General features: G+C 54.1%; 1 protein-coding gene across 1 annotated transcript; it reads right to left on the minus strand.

Annotated features, from left to right (window-relative positions):
• Positions 1-4,786: 4,786 nt before the first annotated feature.
• Positions 4,787-14,098, minus strand: USH1G (Usher syndrome 1G (autosomal recessive)). The gene is made up of 2 exons (XM_014951055.1): positions 13,935-14,098; positions 4,787-6,032 (listed from the first exon to the last, which is right to left on the minus strand). The coding sequence occupies exons 1-2, from the start codon at positions 14,096-14,098 to the stop codon at positions 4,787-4,789; spliced, it is 1,410 nt and encodes a 469-aa protein (XP_014806541.1).
• Positions 14,099-15,677: the final 1,579 nt, after the last annotated feature.

A 15,677-nucleotide genomic window follows, 5' to 3' on the forward strand; every position in this document is an offset into this window, starting at 1 on the left:
TGACCAAGCACACGTGCTGCCTACGGGAAGCAGCCAGTAACTGCTGTGCTGGTGGCCTGGGGAAGCAGCCATGTTCTGCCGAGCAGGGATGCTGTGACGCTCACTCAGTGCCTGGAAATCCACATTTCCAACATCATCACCCCACACTGTCACCCCGAAACCTCTGCTGCCTTCTCCCTCCTCCAAACCACGGTTCAGGGACACGGCCAGCACCTAAGGACGGGGAGACAAAAACACCTGAGCGACAGTGAATGCCAACACATCCCCCTTGCATCTGCCACATGGGGATAAGGGCAGAGTCTATGAACTGGCATCATTTGTGTGAGTGATGCTCCTCCAGTTGAGGAGCTGGGGCTGTCTGGCTCAAGGGTGGGGTGTCCATGCCATGGCTGGACTGCTGGACCCGTCCCTTGACCTCGCTCCGCTCCTGACGTGTCACCTCCTGCACCGTTGGGGACTGCACTGTTACATGTCCAAGCTAAACCCAGGGGGCTTCTTTCGCTGGGAAGACCAATTTAACACTGGCAACAGCATGGAGCGGGTTTGGCATTAAGGGACAACCCCAGGGTCGTGTGCTCCCTGCTGGGGAGATGCTGCCTCCACCAGCATAGTGCTGGTGGGACCTGCACCGGGTCCAACCACGGGCAGGGGCGAAGGCTGATGTTTGCTCACTGGCAGCACCGGGTCGGGAAAACCTGCCACCTGGTTGGGTTTCTGTTTGGGAGGGTATTTAAGGGTGTTCTCCAGGGTGTGCCAGCCCTGGCCTCCACCCTGCTTTCACAAGTGCCCTCTCGGAAAGAAGCTTGTTGTTCTCAGCCATGGAGCAGATGCAATTAGCACTGGCCAGGTTCCCCCATGGAAGCTGGGCTGCTGACAAGCAGAGCAGCGACAGGGCTGGGGACAGCCACATCCCCTCTCCCTGCCCAGGGTGAGCAGAGCCCACATCCATCAATAGCCTGGCAGGATGCATCAACTCAGCCAGCCAGGGGAACTGGACACCAGATGATGTCTCTTGGGCTGGGGGGGTTTGTCCCTTGCAGAGCAGGGTCCCTGTGCTTTATGGGAGACAACCTGGTTGGAAACCGACAACCAAAACCCAGGTGATACGCACAAGCCCAAAGAGTGGGCATTTGCTCTGGGGTTGCCAGCACCTCTGAGAGCCACCCCCGTGCCCATAGACCACCCTCCTCACCTGACCCTGGGCAGTCGTGGGCCTGAGGCCATCTCCTGGGCGCTGCAATGCTGTATTGGTGCCACATCTCACTTTTGGTCTCTCCCTGCAGTCGTGGAGGTGACCACATTTGTCTCGGCTGTCCTGGGTGGCATTTCTGGGCTTGGTTTTACCTCTGCAGGGATGTGTCCCATGGCACCTGGGTACCATCATGTCACCAAACCTTTTCACCAGCTCTTTGGAGGAAAACCAAGTTGGGAGAAGGGATCTCTGTCTCTTGTCAGCATCAGCCCAACACCAGCAACTGCCTAGGCGCTCCGAGCAAAATGCCAAATTTAGGGAGTGGGCAACCCCCAGCTGCCCAGCAGCCCCCAAATACCCGCCGCATCCCAGTACCCAAAAGGCTCCAGTAGGCGCCAAGCCAATAGACCCCCTTCTCCCTGTAAATCCACTGGGTAAACTGGTCCCCATTGTACTAGAATGACAGCTACACAAACCAGGGTTAATTGCTCCCCTCCCGTGTCCAGCACAAACCCGAAGGCACGGTCCACGCTGAGGGGAGATGGAGCTGTGGGCTGGTTTGTGGCAGGCAGCCATGGCCCTGCCAGTTACCCAGAGCAAGGGCAGAGGGCTTGGATGAAATCACACACGCGCCCACAGGGAAAGGGGGTGAATTCAGCCACCGCAGCCTCACCTGACAGCTGGCCTTGAGTTACAGGTCCTGCCCGAGGCTGGGACTTGGCGTCCATCCCTGTGCTGCACCACATCCCTGCTCCCTGGGCGGGCAGCGGGTCCCATCCTGCTCTCCCGGCCCCGGTCCCGGCAGAGGGAGCTGTGACATTAGTGAGCTCAGACACCGCTCTCCCCGCCGGGACGGCAGCCCCGGGCTTTGGAGAGGGACCAAAGAAAACAGCGTTGGGGCCCCGGCGCCCATGCAGCCTTCACGGAGAACTTGCTGACTCAGCACATCTGATCGCTCGCCCTTTTGCCTGGAAATCAAGCCAGGAGTTATGCAGAACTTGTAAACTGCAATATAAAAGCACTTCTCGCTCTAAAGCTTTAAAAAGCTCCTCCTCAGCTAGCATCAGTGCAGAAAGGTCTTAGGCCTTTGGTGCAGTGACCGTGTTTATGGAGCACCTCTGTGTGCAGTGGCACAAGGCTGGGACTAGAGACCCCTCATGGTGGGGCTTTGGCCACTCGAGGACCAGTTGGACAGAGCCACCTTGAAAAGAGTATTTCTCCTACACACACCTCCCCTCAAGGCACGCACAGGCAGGGAGCAGCACAGCTTCACACCAAACAAATCCCCATCCTCCAGACAGACCAAACACAGCCTCCGCACCTCCAAAGTGTGGTCCAGATCCCAGCCAGACCTGGGCCGAGCACATACAGCCTCTGCCAGGAGTCACTGTGTTCAGGTCATCCCTTATCATTTGCATCCTTGAGATAAGGCTGGATAAGCAGTACCAGTAACACCGCGCGGCATTTCTCTGATCTGGTAGTTTGCATCACAGCCTGAACAGACACGATGCCAGCTCCCCGTGGCAAGGGGCTGGTGACCGTCCCCTGTCAGGATATGTCACTGTGAGATCAGAGGAGGGTGCAGGTCCCCAGCCCGCTGCTGCACCCCAAAAAAAACTCCTGGCACCCCAGAGCTGCCCGTAGCTCATGTATGTAAAATGGTGCAGTGGGGCTGGGAGCTGAGGGCTTGGAAAGTGAGTGTGATGGTCAGCAAGAGACGTGATGGGTCTGCAGAAAACAACTAATGCTATGGTTTGAGCTGGGCTGTGTTTTGAGCGCTGATACATCAGGGATGCTTGGAGTAGGCTCAGGGCTGCAGCCTGGTGCTGTACACAGTCCTGGGAAGCTCCTGGAGATGAAATTCCAGGTCCTTCACACACAAACCAGCTTATGCAGCTCAGTGCCCTGGAGAGACAGGGCAGAAACGCTGCCTCCCTGGGACAGCCACTTGGCCAGTGCACTGGAAGACAACTACCACCACATTCAAAACACCGTCTTCGTTTTGGATTGTCACACTCAAGACAGCACAGAGCGGACTCTCAGACGTGCTGGGCACCTGCTGGCAAAAGTCAGGGCCAGCACATCTCGAGCTGAACAGCCCCAAACCACAGTAATCAAAACTCCCTTCCAAAAGCACAGCATCAAACACTGAACTAAAGCAGCCAAGAGCCAGTTCAAAACACCATCTTCATTTTGGATTGTCACACTCAAGGCAGCACAGACCGGACTCTCAGACGTGCTGGGCACCTGCTGGCAAAAGTCAGGGCTGGCACCTCTCAAGATGAACAGCCCCAAACCACAGTAATCAAAACTCCCTTCCAAAAGCACAGCATCAAACACTGAACTAAAGCAGCCAAGAGCCAGGAGAGAGACCAGGACGCCTCATCCCCCTGCTCCTCCAGTCCAAACCCCAAATGAACCACTTGCTCAAGGAAGAATGGGCGTAATTATTTATTTTGGTTCCCTTTGAAAATACCATCACATATCTCCTTCTGTTCATGGCTTCGTGTGGTCCCTCAGGCCGTGACAGCACGGTGTCCTAGCCAGCTGGGCAGCACACTTGTTCCTCCAGCAAGCCGGTGACCGTTGTCCCTTCACGGTTGGCAGGTTGGAGCTGCCTGGTCCCATCTCAGCAGTCGTCCCTCCGTACCAGGTTATCGCCTGGGAGCATCGCACAGACAGGGAGCAGAGCGAGGGAGCAGGAGGGCAGTCCAGAGGGACTGGTGGGGATGGCTGTAGCTTTCAGCTGCCCCAGGAAGAGAGTCTCTGGCTTGTGTTTTCTGGCAACTTAGAACTGAGTTTGTTTCTTGATCGTTGGGAAAAAAAAAAAAAAAAAAAGAAAAAAAAAGGTGTTGTTGCTATCTGCAAAGGGAAAGAGAAAAATCTGTCAGCACTGTGAGGACCTAAGGCTGAGCTGTACACAAAGCCTGTAAAAGCAGCAAGAAGCACACAGATATTTGAGGGCTGGGAAGCCCAAACAACACAGCAGACATTGGGGTGTCAAAGGATGTGTTGGTGGGGAGACCCACACCGATGCCTTCCCTTCACCTCTCCGGTAGGCATGGCCGTCCTTCGAACCAAACCAGCCAAGCCCTGGAAACACCATAAAACAGCAACAATTCCAATCCAGATACACAATCTCCAAAGGCCTGAGTAAGATCTCAAGCATTTGGGGAAGGATTCCCAATGCCACTGGGCACTGCCGTCAGCCTGCTCCCACCGGGAATTGCGGTTGATTTCCTAATGCCTTCAAAAGGTGAAAAGTCAAGACAAGCCTGAGTATGGTTGAAAATCCCAGCTACGGGGACTCAGAAGAACCAGACCACAGCACAGTCTGCAATTCATGTAGGTTATGAAACAAAACAAAGGCTTCACGTCCTGCCCAGCCACATTAGGGCTGTTGAGTAATGATCTAACGCTATTGCCACCTCTCCGAACTCTCATCGTTTCCACACAAGCAGGAATTTGCTCACACACAGCAGCACTGAGGTTACCTGGACTCCTACTCTTCCAAGTGGGTTGAAAACAAGACCTTACATTATCCACATCTCCACCTGCTGAAGGGTTTAATCGCTCAGAGGGCCCGTCTCCTACTTACAGTTCAGTGTCTACAATGACATCTGGCTTCTCCAGAGTTTGCCGTCTCCTCTTGATGGCATCCACAATCTTTTTCCTGGGGCCCAATGGGATATTGATGCTCTTCAGGTCATTGTCTGAACATAGCATGAGGGCCTCCAAGTCGATCTTTTCCTTCTTCAAGATGGAGATGAACTCAAACATGTGCAGGGAAGCCAGAAAAGTCTCCAAGGGGCTGGTGTCTGGTTCGTCATCATCATCTAAACCCAGCTCCACCTCGTCCCAGGGTAGCTCCTCCGCGTTCCTCTCCTGCAGGCTGTTGGCACTGCCAATGCTATCGTTGAGACTTGGCGAGCGCTGCAGGCGGCTCCGCAGTTTGACACCTACCCCGTCTGCGTTGTCATCACCCAGCGTGCCAGCCTCCTCCCGGCCGATCCCAAAGAGCCCGCTGCTGACATAGTTGCGCCGGAACACCATGGTGCCCAGCCCGGGGCGGTTGAACAAGGAGTCGTGGCCAGAATCGGTGCTGACTTCGGAGTGGGCCGAGTCCATGTGCAAGCCTGGGTCGCTTATGGCACGGGAGACAGTGTCTTCATCCGTGAGGAACATGTCTCTGATATTACGCCGAGTCCACTCCTTGGGGCTGGCGTATGTGCCCTGCTTCACAAACATGACATCGTTCCCCAGCTGCAGGCCAGACAGAGACCTCACGCTTTTCCTCCCATCCTCGTAGATCTTGAACGTCCCGTCCACCTGCTTCTTCTTCTCCAGCTTCTTTTGTATTTTCGTCTTTCCCTTGGCTGTGCCATGGATGGTGGCTTGTGAGTATGGCAGGGAAGTCACCATAGACATGTGCTGGAACTTCTTGCTTAAGGTGCTACTCGAATAGCTGGAGAAACTCATGGTGTCTGAACTATCTGACATCTCCTTTCTATACCGTTTCTCCATCCTTTCGTGGTGCTTCTTCTGCAGCTTCACGCAGTCCTTAATCCTCCGCTCCGCGTCCCGAAAGGCCTTGTCCTTCAGTTTGCTCACCAGCTTGGGGTTGAGGCTGCTCTGCTTGGCAGCAATAGAGTCCAGGTACCGCACACACTCCATGTGCCCCTTCATGGCTGCCATGTCCAGCGGGGTGTGGTAGTCATTGTCCAGGCACCAGATGTTGGCCCCAAAAGAGATGAGGAAGGAAAGGCAGTTCAGGTGGCCGTTGGCTGCTGCCAGGTGGAGAGGAGTGTTCCCCCAGATGTCACATTTGTCTGGATCGCCCCTAAACAGCAAGAAAAACAACTGGTTAACAGGCAGGCATTGCTGACAAACTGTCCTGAGATATTCCCAGTCGTGCAGGAACAAATCAGCACCATGAACTGTTGCCTCCTGGAAATATGAAGCTACACACCTCTGGCCCCTACAGATTAATTTTAGGGGTGTCTTCTGGAGGGGTGTACCGCTGACATGGAATCACACACCTGACACACAACTCTGCGGTAATTCCCATGACTTGAATTCGGCTCTCAGGAGATACATGTTCCTGCATCAAACCACCGTTTGGAGGGAGGCAAGACAGGTTCTGAATAGCCCAGAACTGAGACTGAGATATGGGCCTGATTCCAGCTCAGGCTTAAGCTCATTATAAAATTTCAAATCTCAAACATCCCATTAAATTCTAGTCAGATTCTATCTTCAAATCTTGGCTTCATTCAGATTCCGTGGAGAGACATCCCAAAATACCTCTCTATACACCACATCCTGCCTGGGACACCATGGGGTCCCACCACGATGGTGGTCCCACCATCAAATGGCCAGGCTCAGCAACGGTTCTGAAACCCACCAGTGCTGCACCCTCTCACCCTCCTGTTCATTGGTGCCTGGGGAAACCTGGGGCAGAAGATGGCACATTGTCAGTAGAGAATAAGAGCAAAGTTGCTGTCATTGGCCTCGGGGCTGGGGTTTTGTGGGGGTTTTTGCAGTACCACGTTTGGTTTCGATTGCATGGCTTGAAGCGCATTGGTATTAGCACATCCTGAGAATCCAGTTTCAGAGAAAGTGGAGATTAGGTTTCTGCACTCCTCAAGAGCTAGACACTCCACTGATGCCATTAGCATCTCTTCTCACACCGTGCCGGACCCTACCCCAGCAAGCTGCTGATGGGACACAACCACTTGCCCACATCTCCTGCCTCCCAAGACAGGACGGACACAAACCTAGGGCTGAAGGGAAGCCTGTCCTCCTAACATTCCTCTGTATTTATGATCTGCTGAAACAAGAGATAGTTCACACCCCTGCTGGCACCAGCCTTCGCCCGAGCGCGTGTGCTAATGAGATGCAGCCAGCAGCAGTATCTGTCAACAAGGAGCTCTCCCTTCCTGCACAGGGATAAGGAGAAGCCTTTTATTAAGGCTCTGCAGCTCCACCACCCTCAAGGGCAACTCCCCGCAGGCAGCAGGGCTCTGGCAGAGCTCTGGCTCAGCACAGCTTCTGCCCATTTCCACCCTTTCAATGAGATCTAGAAGAACTGAGCACTGTCCCTCTGCCACGAGGACCCCAGCTCCGAGCCTTGGTGGCACTAGGAGTCTGGAAGGAGACTTTACTCCTTGCTGCTCTAGGGCCTGTGTAGACAAGGGCTGGGAGCAGCAGAGCCCAGAACCCGCCGAGCACTGTCCTTCTGCCACAAGGACCCCAGCTCCAAGCCTTGGTAGCACTAGGAGTCTGGAAGGAGAATGGACACTTGAGACCTTCAGCCCACGTTACTTTACTCCTTGCTGCTCTAGGGCCTGTGTTGAGCACTGTCCCTCTGCCACGAGGACCCCAGCTCCGAGCCTTGGTGGCACTAGGAGTCTGGAAGGAGACTTTACTCCTTGCTGCTCTAGGGCCTGTGTAGACAAGGGCTGGGAGCAGCAGAGCCCAGAACCCGCTTCCAAACCCCATGTGCTTCATGCTTGTCTCACTTGAAAGAGTCTGAAAACTTCTTCAGTGAAAGACTGCAGAGATCGCAGGCTCTGAGGAGCTTCTTTCCCCTGCCAGCTTCACATCTTCATCACTGGTGCCCATGTCCAAGACCCAGTAAGAGCCTCAACCAGCACATTGACTCTCCCACACCACAGGCAGGCTCCCTGCTGCCCGCTCTGGACACTGTTGTTCAGGGAACAGTGGAGCCAGAGCAGAACCACTCTGGACACTCGTTCAGGGAACAGTGGAGCCAGAGCAGAACCACCTGGCTGGTGGGATGTCTAATTCACAGTCCTCAGGCTTTGCTGACATCTCAGCTACGTAATACTGAAGGGACACAAATCTGCGAAAGGCAGAAGCAATAACAAGTGTCCAGAGGTTAAACTGGAGATTATTTGGACACCAAGCATGAGCTTCCTGGCCGCATTCCCCAACAGCTGCTAGGAGGTGCAGCTTTCCCCTTGGGGGAGCATCAATGGTAGCTCTACCATGCATGTATTTTCACAAAATTTGTAGAAACTTAGTAAGTACAACCTTGAGCCTGCTGGCAAATTCAGCAAATTAGTCAAAAGGTTCAAAACTGTGTAAGGGCCAAAAAGGATCACAAACCCTGCAGGACTTCTATATCCAGAGTCTTCAACATCTCTCATAGAAGCACAGAAAGGCTTCAAAGATGGGTGCTAGGGAGGAGAAGGGCAGGAGATCACAGGATTGAGGAGCCATGAAGCCAGAAGAAGGAGAGGGAACCGTTGGTACTCTGGCAATGCCGAGTTTCCAGGAGCGGTAAGTCCCCAGCCCTCGCCTCTACCCTCATAGTGACATGTCCAGGCTGGGAAATTCATGGGGAGGATAAATATTTAATGAATTGCAAGAGAGGAATAAATTATTGATGGAGCTGGATTAAAAAGCCAGTGAAACTGGAACTGCTGGAGCTGGTGGGGGGACTCCAGCGCGTGAAGGGTTGTTGGTTTGTTTACGTGTGCTCTGAATGGGCACATGTGTGCCCAACATGTGTGGGCAGATGAACCAGGGCACTACGAGGGTCCCAACATGTACATAGACTCCTGATAAGGACAGTGACTTAGCCACAGACTCACTGGAAATAATCTCGCTCCCCAAGCCAAGTGTAGGGATGCTCAATCCATAAAGTACATCTCAGACCCCGTTCTCATGTCTGTCTGGTTCAGGTGGCAAAGAGCAAAGCCAGGGAGGTCTTGGTGGATTCATGTTTGAAGGTCCTCATGCTTTTCACAACCTCAGAGGCTGGGTGAGGGGAAAGAGCATCAAAACCAGCTTTCTCTGGACATTTCCACTGCCTAGAAACAACAGTATTAGAGCAAAATCAGATCTCTAAGTCCCTTTGGCCTACAAATGTCTGCCGCAGGCACTAAAAATGCATCAGAAGGAAAGAAGAACGATGACTTGCAAAGTAGAGGTGTTTGATCCAGCACAGATAATAAACATGAGGGCCTCCCTCGGACAGGTGTCGGTCCCAGCAAAACTTCACCTCCAGGGCGCTGCGCACGAGGAGATGCTGACTGCAGGGTCCACTAAGTGGGAACGAATTTTAATAACAGGTGGGAAGTGCAGCACTTTTCAACTTCAAAGCGTTTGCGAGTGCTGAGTCAAGTCCCGTAATAATCATTATTAAAAACACTGTTAATTGAGCCCCTTAGGTGGATGTGTGCACCTCCTGAGTCATTGCGTTCACACCGTGACACGCACCCTTCACTCCCTTCCTGCCGGTTTTTCCCCTCCACTTCTCCCATAGGATCCCAATTAGCCAGGGAATCCACCAGCACTTACATACGTCCTTCCCCGGCCGCACGTGTGAAGTTCTTCTGATAGCAATGGGCTGGCTCATGCCATGGCTCATGGGTGTGCGGGAAGGATGGGGCCCTCGGACTGGGAGCAAATGCATCATGTATTTTGGATATAGGAAGAGGAAAAAATAATTTATGGCTTGAGGAAAATCCAGCATAGCCGGCCAGGGTAATGACCCAAGCAAAGCCTAGAAACGAGCAGAAAAGATGAGTTTTTGGAGCCAGAGCAGAGCCATGGGTCCTATATCCCAAGTTTTGTCCAGGTGGTGGTAGGTCAAGGATTCAGCTTTTCCCCGAGAAGTTCAGATCCCCAAAAATCCAGCACAGGTGCTGTAGGTGAGGTCCATCCTAGGGCTCTGTGCCTCTTGGAGGAGCAAAAAGCTAGGCTGGCAGCCGTTGCTGGTGGTGATTATTAACGCCGGTTGGATCACGGTAGCGCCTAGGGGCACGTCTACCGGCTCAGCGCTTCACCATGCCCAGACCTCACGCTGCCTCCGAGCAGCCAGCTCAAGTGCCGGAAGCGACGAAGCTGCGACAGCGCTCCACCCTGCTCCTTCACCTGCAGGTCATCACCCAAGGAAAGGTCCTCGCTGCTCCTGGCACCCACGTGGCCGCCAGCCCTGTGGCTCGCAGAGGATGCACATCACCTTCACGTGCCTCGCTGCAACCCCCACTGCAACCCTGCCCCAGCCGAGGGATGTGACGCCCTCGGGCAGCCTGGCTGATGTCAGGAGCCATCTCATCCTCTCCATCCCACTGCTTGCACCTTGCACCCCTCTGCCATTAACATCCAAAGCGTCCATGGCCCCCCAATTTTGTAAGAAGGAAAACTGAGGCACATCTCTGCCAAGAAATGCCGGGTGACAAAGCAAACCGTGGACCTGTCTGGCACAAAGACACATCCTCACCTCTCCCATGCTCCACTCCAAGGCAAGGAAGCCCTGGCTGTTCCCCGCTGAGGCCCCCAGACCCTTCATTAACTGGAGCTGGATTGATGCCCGCCACTGCCACAGCAGTTCATAACGAAGCACGCTGAAGAATTACTGTCTCTGAAAAGCTGCAATACCAAACACCAGCCAGCCTGCCTTTTCCCAGCCATCATGTTAATTGAGTTTGCTTCCCTCGCTGGAGCCCAGCCAGGAGGAAGAAAAAGGCTTTTTGTTTTGCAAACAAGAAGGATGAGCCACTGCTGATCCCTCTGTCCCAAACCCTCTCCCCATCCCCATGCAAAGGTGGCACGGAGCCACAGACAACATCACCGGCTGTCACGGGCACAGCAATAAGCCTCCTTCCTTACCCCTTCTGTGTCAGCTGGGATTACAAACTTTCCTCAAGGATCTGCTAAACTATTTATTATACCTTCTTTCCCCCTTCCCATTTCAGCCCTACACCACAGCCTGTATGAACAAGGCTCCCTCACTGATGACAGAACCTAGATAACCCTAAGTGTCCCTCAGCCTGGCCTGCTACAGGGCAGGATGATCACAGCTGTGATTTTTGCCCCCAGTAGCCCCCCCCTCCCACAGCCCTGCTCTCAGGGTGCCTCCAGCTGCCTCACTGGGACATTTCATAACAGCCTGGCCCTGGCACTCAATCTCCCAGCTTGTCTGGGTGCCAGCAGCATCACCAAGCACTGGCATGAGGATTTGGTGTTTCCTCCTGCCCCAAGAGCCCCCCATCACCCCCTGTGCCTCGGCACCCCCCTGCAACCCAGTTGGAGGCTAACCAGCCCCCTCAAACCCTGAAGCTGCCTCCCACCCCATCCCTGCACAGAGCCAGCCCAGCAGCACAAGGCTCTCTGTGCTGGAGGAGGAGGATTTTGACAGCAGAGGCCAGAGAGAAATTCCCCAACATTTTGGGACACTTAAGGGTCTCCCCTCTTGCCTCCCAATTGCTATAGTGCAGGTGTAATAGTAACATATCCAACACAGAATTAAGTTTCACCGCTGAACAAGACTTAAATCCTTTTGCACACGTGGTCCCAAGCACTAGCAGAAAATGACAGGGTCTGCCCAGGGGCTCTCCTGGGTGCTGCATGATTTCCCCTCTCTGTCACCTCTGTCCCCAGGCTGGGGCTTTCCTGCCTCTTGCAGACCCAAAGCCAGCCCAGGGAGCAGAGGGCTGCCTGCCTCTGCAGCGACCTGAGCACAGGGCAAGGAGGCTTTGGTGATCCTGGGTGAGGATCTGACACATGGAGATGAATAGATGGATATAAAGACATCTTGCAGCCCCACGCTTGGCTCCACCATCCATCACATAAAGGGCACAGGGCTTTTGCCAGGCTATTTTTCTTGTCAGGAACAAATGTATGTTAGGCTGTTAATTAAACAGCAACTAAGCTGCACTCAGACATGATTGAGCCCACAAGGACCTTTTAATCTAATGTGAATTTATAAAAGGGGCCCCTCCATGGAAAAGCAGCCCTTGGGCTTCGTGGAGAGGCAGAAACTGAATGTGTGGGTTGGCAGGGCAGGCAGTGGTGCTGCAGGGTGTCCTGTGATGGAGGAGGGCAATATAAGGACATCTAATGCTATAAAGAGATAGAAAGTCAGGTGAAGCATCTCTAACTTTAGGTTCTCATCCACAAACCTCCTGCCCTCATCTCTCTGGCCCTGAGTGGCAATTCCCCTCCCGGTAGGGGCTCAGAGCAAGCTTCTGCTGGGCACAGTCCCTCCTGAAAGGTACACATTAAATCACACAGCCCCCACCCCAGGGAAGCATCAACGGGCTCTCAGCCCAGGGGCATCTCAGGATGCACCACTCAGAGCAAAGTCTTGCTCTCTTGCTTCTGGACGCTGGAATAATCTTTTCCTGACCACACTCCCTATTGCCCCAGGCACTCAAGGACTTCTCGAAGTGACTGTGTACACAGCCTTTCTGACTTCAGGATGTGGAAAGAAAATTGCTTTACAACAGAAGGACAGCCATGTGTGTGGGAGCTCTGCCTGTAAGTACAGCTGGCTGGGGCAGGGGAGCCAACTGAAGGTTTTGCACAAGCAGAATAGACAGAGTCTGAGGAGGTGCATCAGGCACTCAAGGACTTCTCAAAGTGTACACAGCCTTTCTGACTTCAGGATGTGGAAAGAAAATTGCTTTACAACAGAAGGACAGCCATGTGTGTAGGAACTCTGCCTGTAAGTACAGCTGGCTGGGGCAGGGGAGCCAACTGGAGGTTTTGCACAAGCAGAATAGACAGAGTCTGAGGAGGTGCTGAGACCCCAGGAACAAGCACAGTGGAAATGTGGCTGAGGAGGCGTGAGAGCCGCAAACACAGCCCAGGGTGGACACGGAAAATCCCTGCTTGGGATCTGACAGCCCCACCAAGCCCTGACCTGACACGGAGAAGCAAAGCCCTTCCAAGGAGGCATCATGTACATCCAGGCAGCCGACCTCAATGCTATTCCTCAATATTAGAGAGAAATAAATCAAAATCAGCACCACCACCGATCTCTCAACACAAGGCAGAGACCACCCCATCTTGGATACCTTGAGATGAGGCACTCAGAAAAGCAACTGGAGTGGGAAGGAAGTGCTGGGATGTGCTCCCATGGGAGGGAGGTAAGAACAGAAGCCACATTCTGCTCAGGAAGGAACTAGGTATGGCAGCTCTTGCCTTGAGCAGACCTTCTTTTACAATTCCCCCAGCACCAAGACCTAGAGCTCTCCAACCTGAAAAGCCCCCTCAATCCCACTCCCCTCTCTCCACCACCTCCAGGCTGATGGAGCCAGAGACCCTCAGATTTGGCATCCCAGGGCGAGGGACCGAGAGAAACACACCAGCATCAAGCAGCCTCCATGGAGAAAACTGGGCTTGAGGAAATCTGCTCTTGGGGAACATGCTCCTGAATTTCCTGGGCTCCAGGTGCACAACAGGCTGCCTGGGGGTCACGTATTCAGACCTTGCTTTGGGTAAAACAGACAAGTGTCACCTACTGTCAGCTGGCACCACGCACATCGACAGCATTTCTTGGGACAGAAGGAGCAGTTATTCTCTCTGCCCCCTCATTTAAAGGGGCTTTTTTCATAGCAGAGACATGATGTGCTTGCACTTCAGCTCTGCCTGTCTTTATGGGACCTGACTCAGGATTGAAAAGTACTTTCAGAGAGGACCCAGCCCCAAGTGGGGACTTGCAAGCGGGGTTCGGGGCAGGAGCAGTTATAGGGTCAGAGGAGCTGGGAAAACAAAGAGCAGTTCTCAGGAGCGCTGGATTAGACTCAAAGCACCACAAGGAGAGAAAAATAACAGAGAGGAGGAGGGGAGCAGGGGTGATATGGACAGAAGAGATGATTTTGTGGGGCACCTGCACCCCATGCTGACCTGCCGGTGGGGGAAGGGGGAAAGATGGGGTCCCAGCTACTCTGTCCCCCAGGACCAGCCCCCTGCATTTGCCAATGCTCACCCTCTGCTGACAATGAGGCGCAGGGCGTCCAGGTTGCCATGGTAGGCGGCCCATAGGGTCGGGGTCATGCCATCCTCATCCGGCGAGTTGAGATCCTTCTTGGTGGCTTCCTTCAGGAGGTCCAGGTAGCCGTCCCGGGCTGCTCGGTGGTACTGGTCGTTCATGGTGCAGATGGGTCCCTGGGCGAGTGCATGGGTGCCCCGGGGGGGGCTCAGAGGATGGGCATGGGTGTGGGGAAGGGGGAGCTGCCAGGAGGGCCCAGCTCACCTCGCACAGCACCGCCGCCGTACCAGGACACCTGAGAAGTCCTGGCTGGGAGGCAGGAGCTCCTCCAAGCCCAGCCAGCCAGGCTCTTCAGCGCTTCCCCTGGGTCCTAAGCATCCTCCGGCTCCTCGCAACAAACCTTTCACGCACCAGCTCCGCGGCACATTAAAAGCTCCAATTAAGCAGCATCGCTGCGTCGGGCTCAGCCGAGCAGTACGGGCACAGGGTCACACAGTGACAACCTCGCCAGGTCCGTGTGTCCCTTAAGTGGACCAGGCTGCCAGAAAGGCACCCACATGGCCCTTGCTATATCTACCCCATCTCGAGTGAGGGGTGGCAGCAGGCACAGGAGGAAGCATGGGCTGATGGAGCACAAGCCCCCGTTGCCTCCACTCGCAGCCCCGTTGGAGCTGGGACCTGGAGGGATGCTCCTGTGCTGGGTAGAGACGGCCAAGAGCAGTTTGGTGACCACCCCTCATTTCAAAGCAACCCGAGGGGCGTTCACAGTTCAGCTTTTCCTGGTAAAAATAGTTTTTTATGTATATACACACAAGGCTCTAGTGTCACTAGGAAGACAAGAGCAGACCCAGTCACCATCCCTGTCCCCTCACTACCCTGCCTCTGCCCACATGACTCTGTTTTCTAAAGAACTGCCCAACAAACGGCGCAACAGGAATCTGTGATAACCCAAAGTAACTCGCACGGGCTAGAAAAAATCCCTTCCTCATCTCTTTGGAGAGTAAAAAGCCCCAAAACTGAACTTGCTCCTGTCCATAGCTCAGTACTTCCACCACGAATATAGAGGGGCAGTGTCTGGCCTCCAGTGTCTTTTATGCTGACATGGAATTTTGGGCTGTAGGGAGCTGGATGGTCCCAGGCAATGCCTCCAGCACAGCATTCCCGGCCCTGGGCACCCTCTGCCGACGGGAGAGATGGAGCCAAGCCTGGACATTGACCAAAGCCCAGGGCTGTCACAGCACGTTGCTCCCAAAGGTGAATCGTATCCCCTGGGACATGCTGTCACAGAGGAGGAATTTCCTGCTCCTCTCTTGAGGAGTTGTGCCCTTTTGCCTGTTGTGCCCTGGTTCTGGGGATGGAGATGTCTGGGGCTGGACCCTCCATCTGCCACCACAGCCCTGGGACACCATACAGGGTTTGGAGAGGGGAAAGGCAGACCCAGTAGATGGGTGAGAAAGGGAGAAAAGAGTGGGTGCCACTCTTTTTTTGATGGAGTCACCATCCCAGCTGCCTGGGGACACCTGTAAGAGCACCAGAGGGAGGGTCTGCTCCCCACAGGGTTTGCTCACGTCGGCAGATTCATCCTCACCTGCTCGGCCTCCCTGGGTGGGTCCTGACAGGGGGTACCAAACATTGAGGTATTTGGCCCTGGGATCCTTCAAGGTGAAAAGCCACATAGTAATGTCTGCAATTCATTACCGAGGTTATTTAATTATTCCTGTATTATTAGTAATTAAGCTT

This window comes from Calidris pugnax, unplaced genomic scaffold (genome assembly GCF_001431845.1).
Source record: "Calidris pugnax isolate Ruff unplaced genomic scaffold, ASM143184v1 scaffold9, whole genome shotgun sequence".
Taxonomy (NCBI): Eukaryota; Metazoa; Chordata; class Aves; order Charadriiformes; family Scolopacidae; genus Calidris; species Calidris pugnax.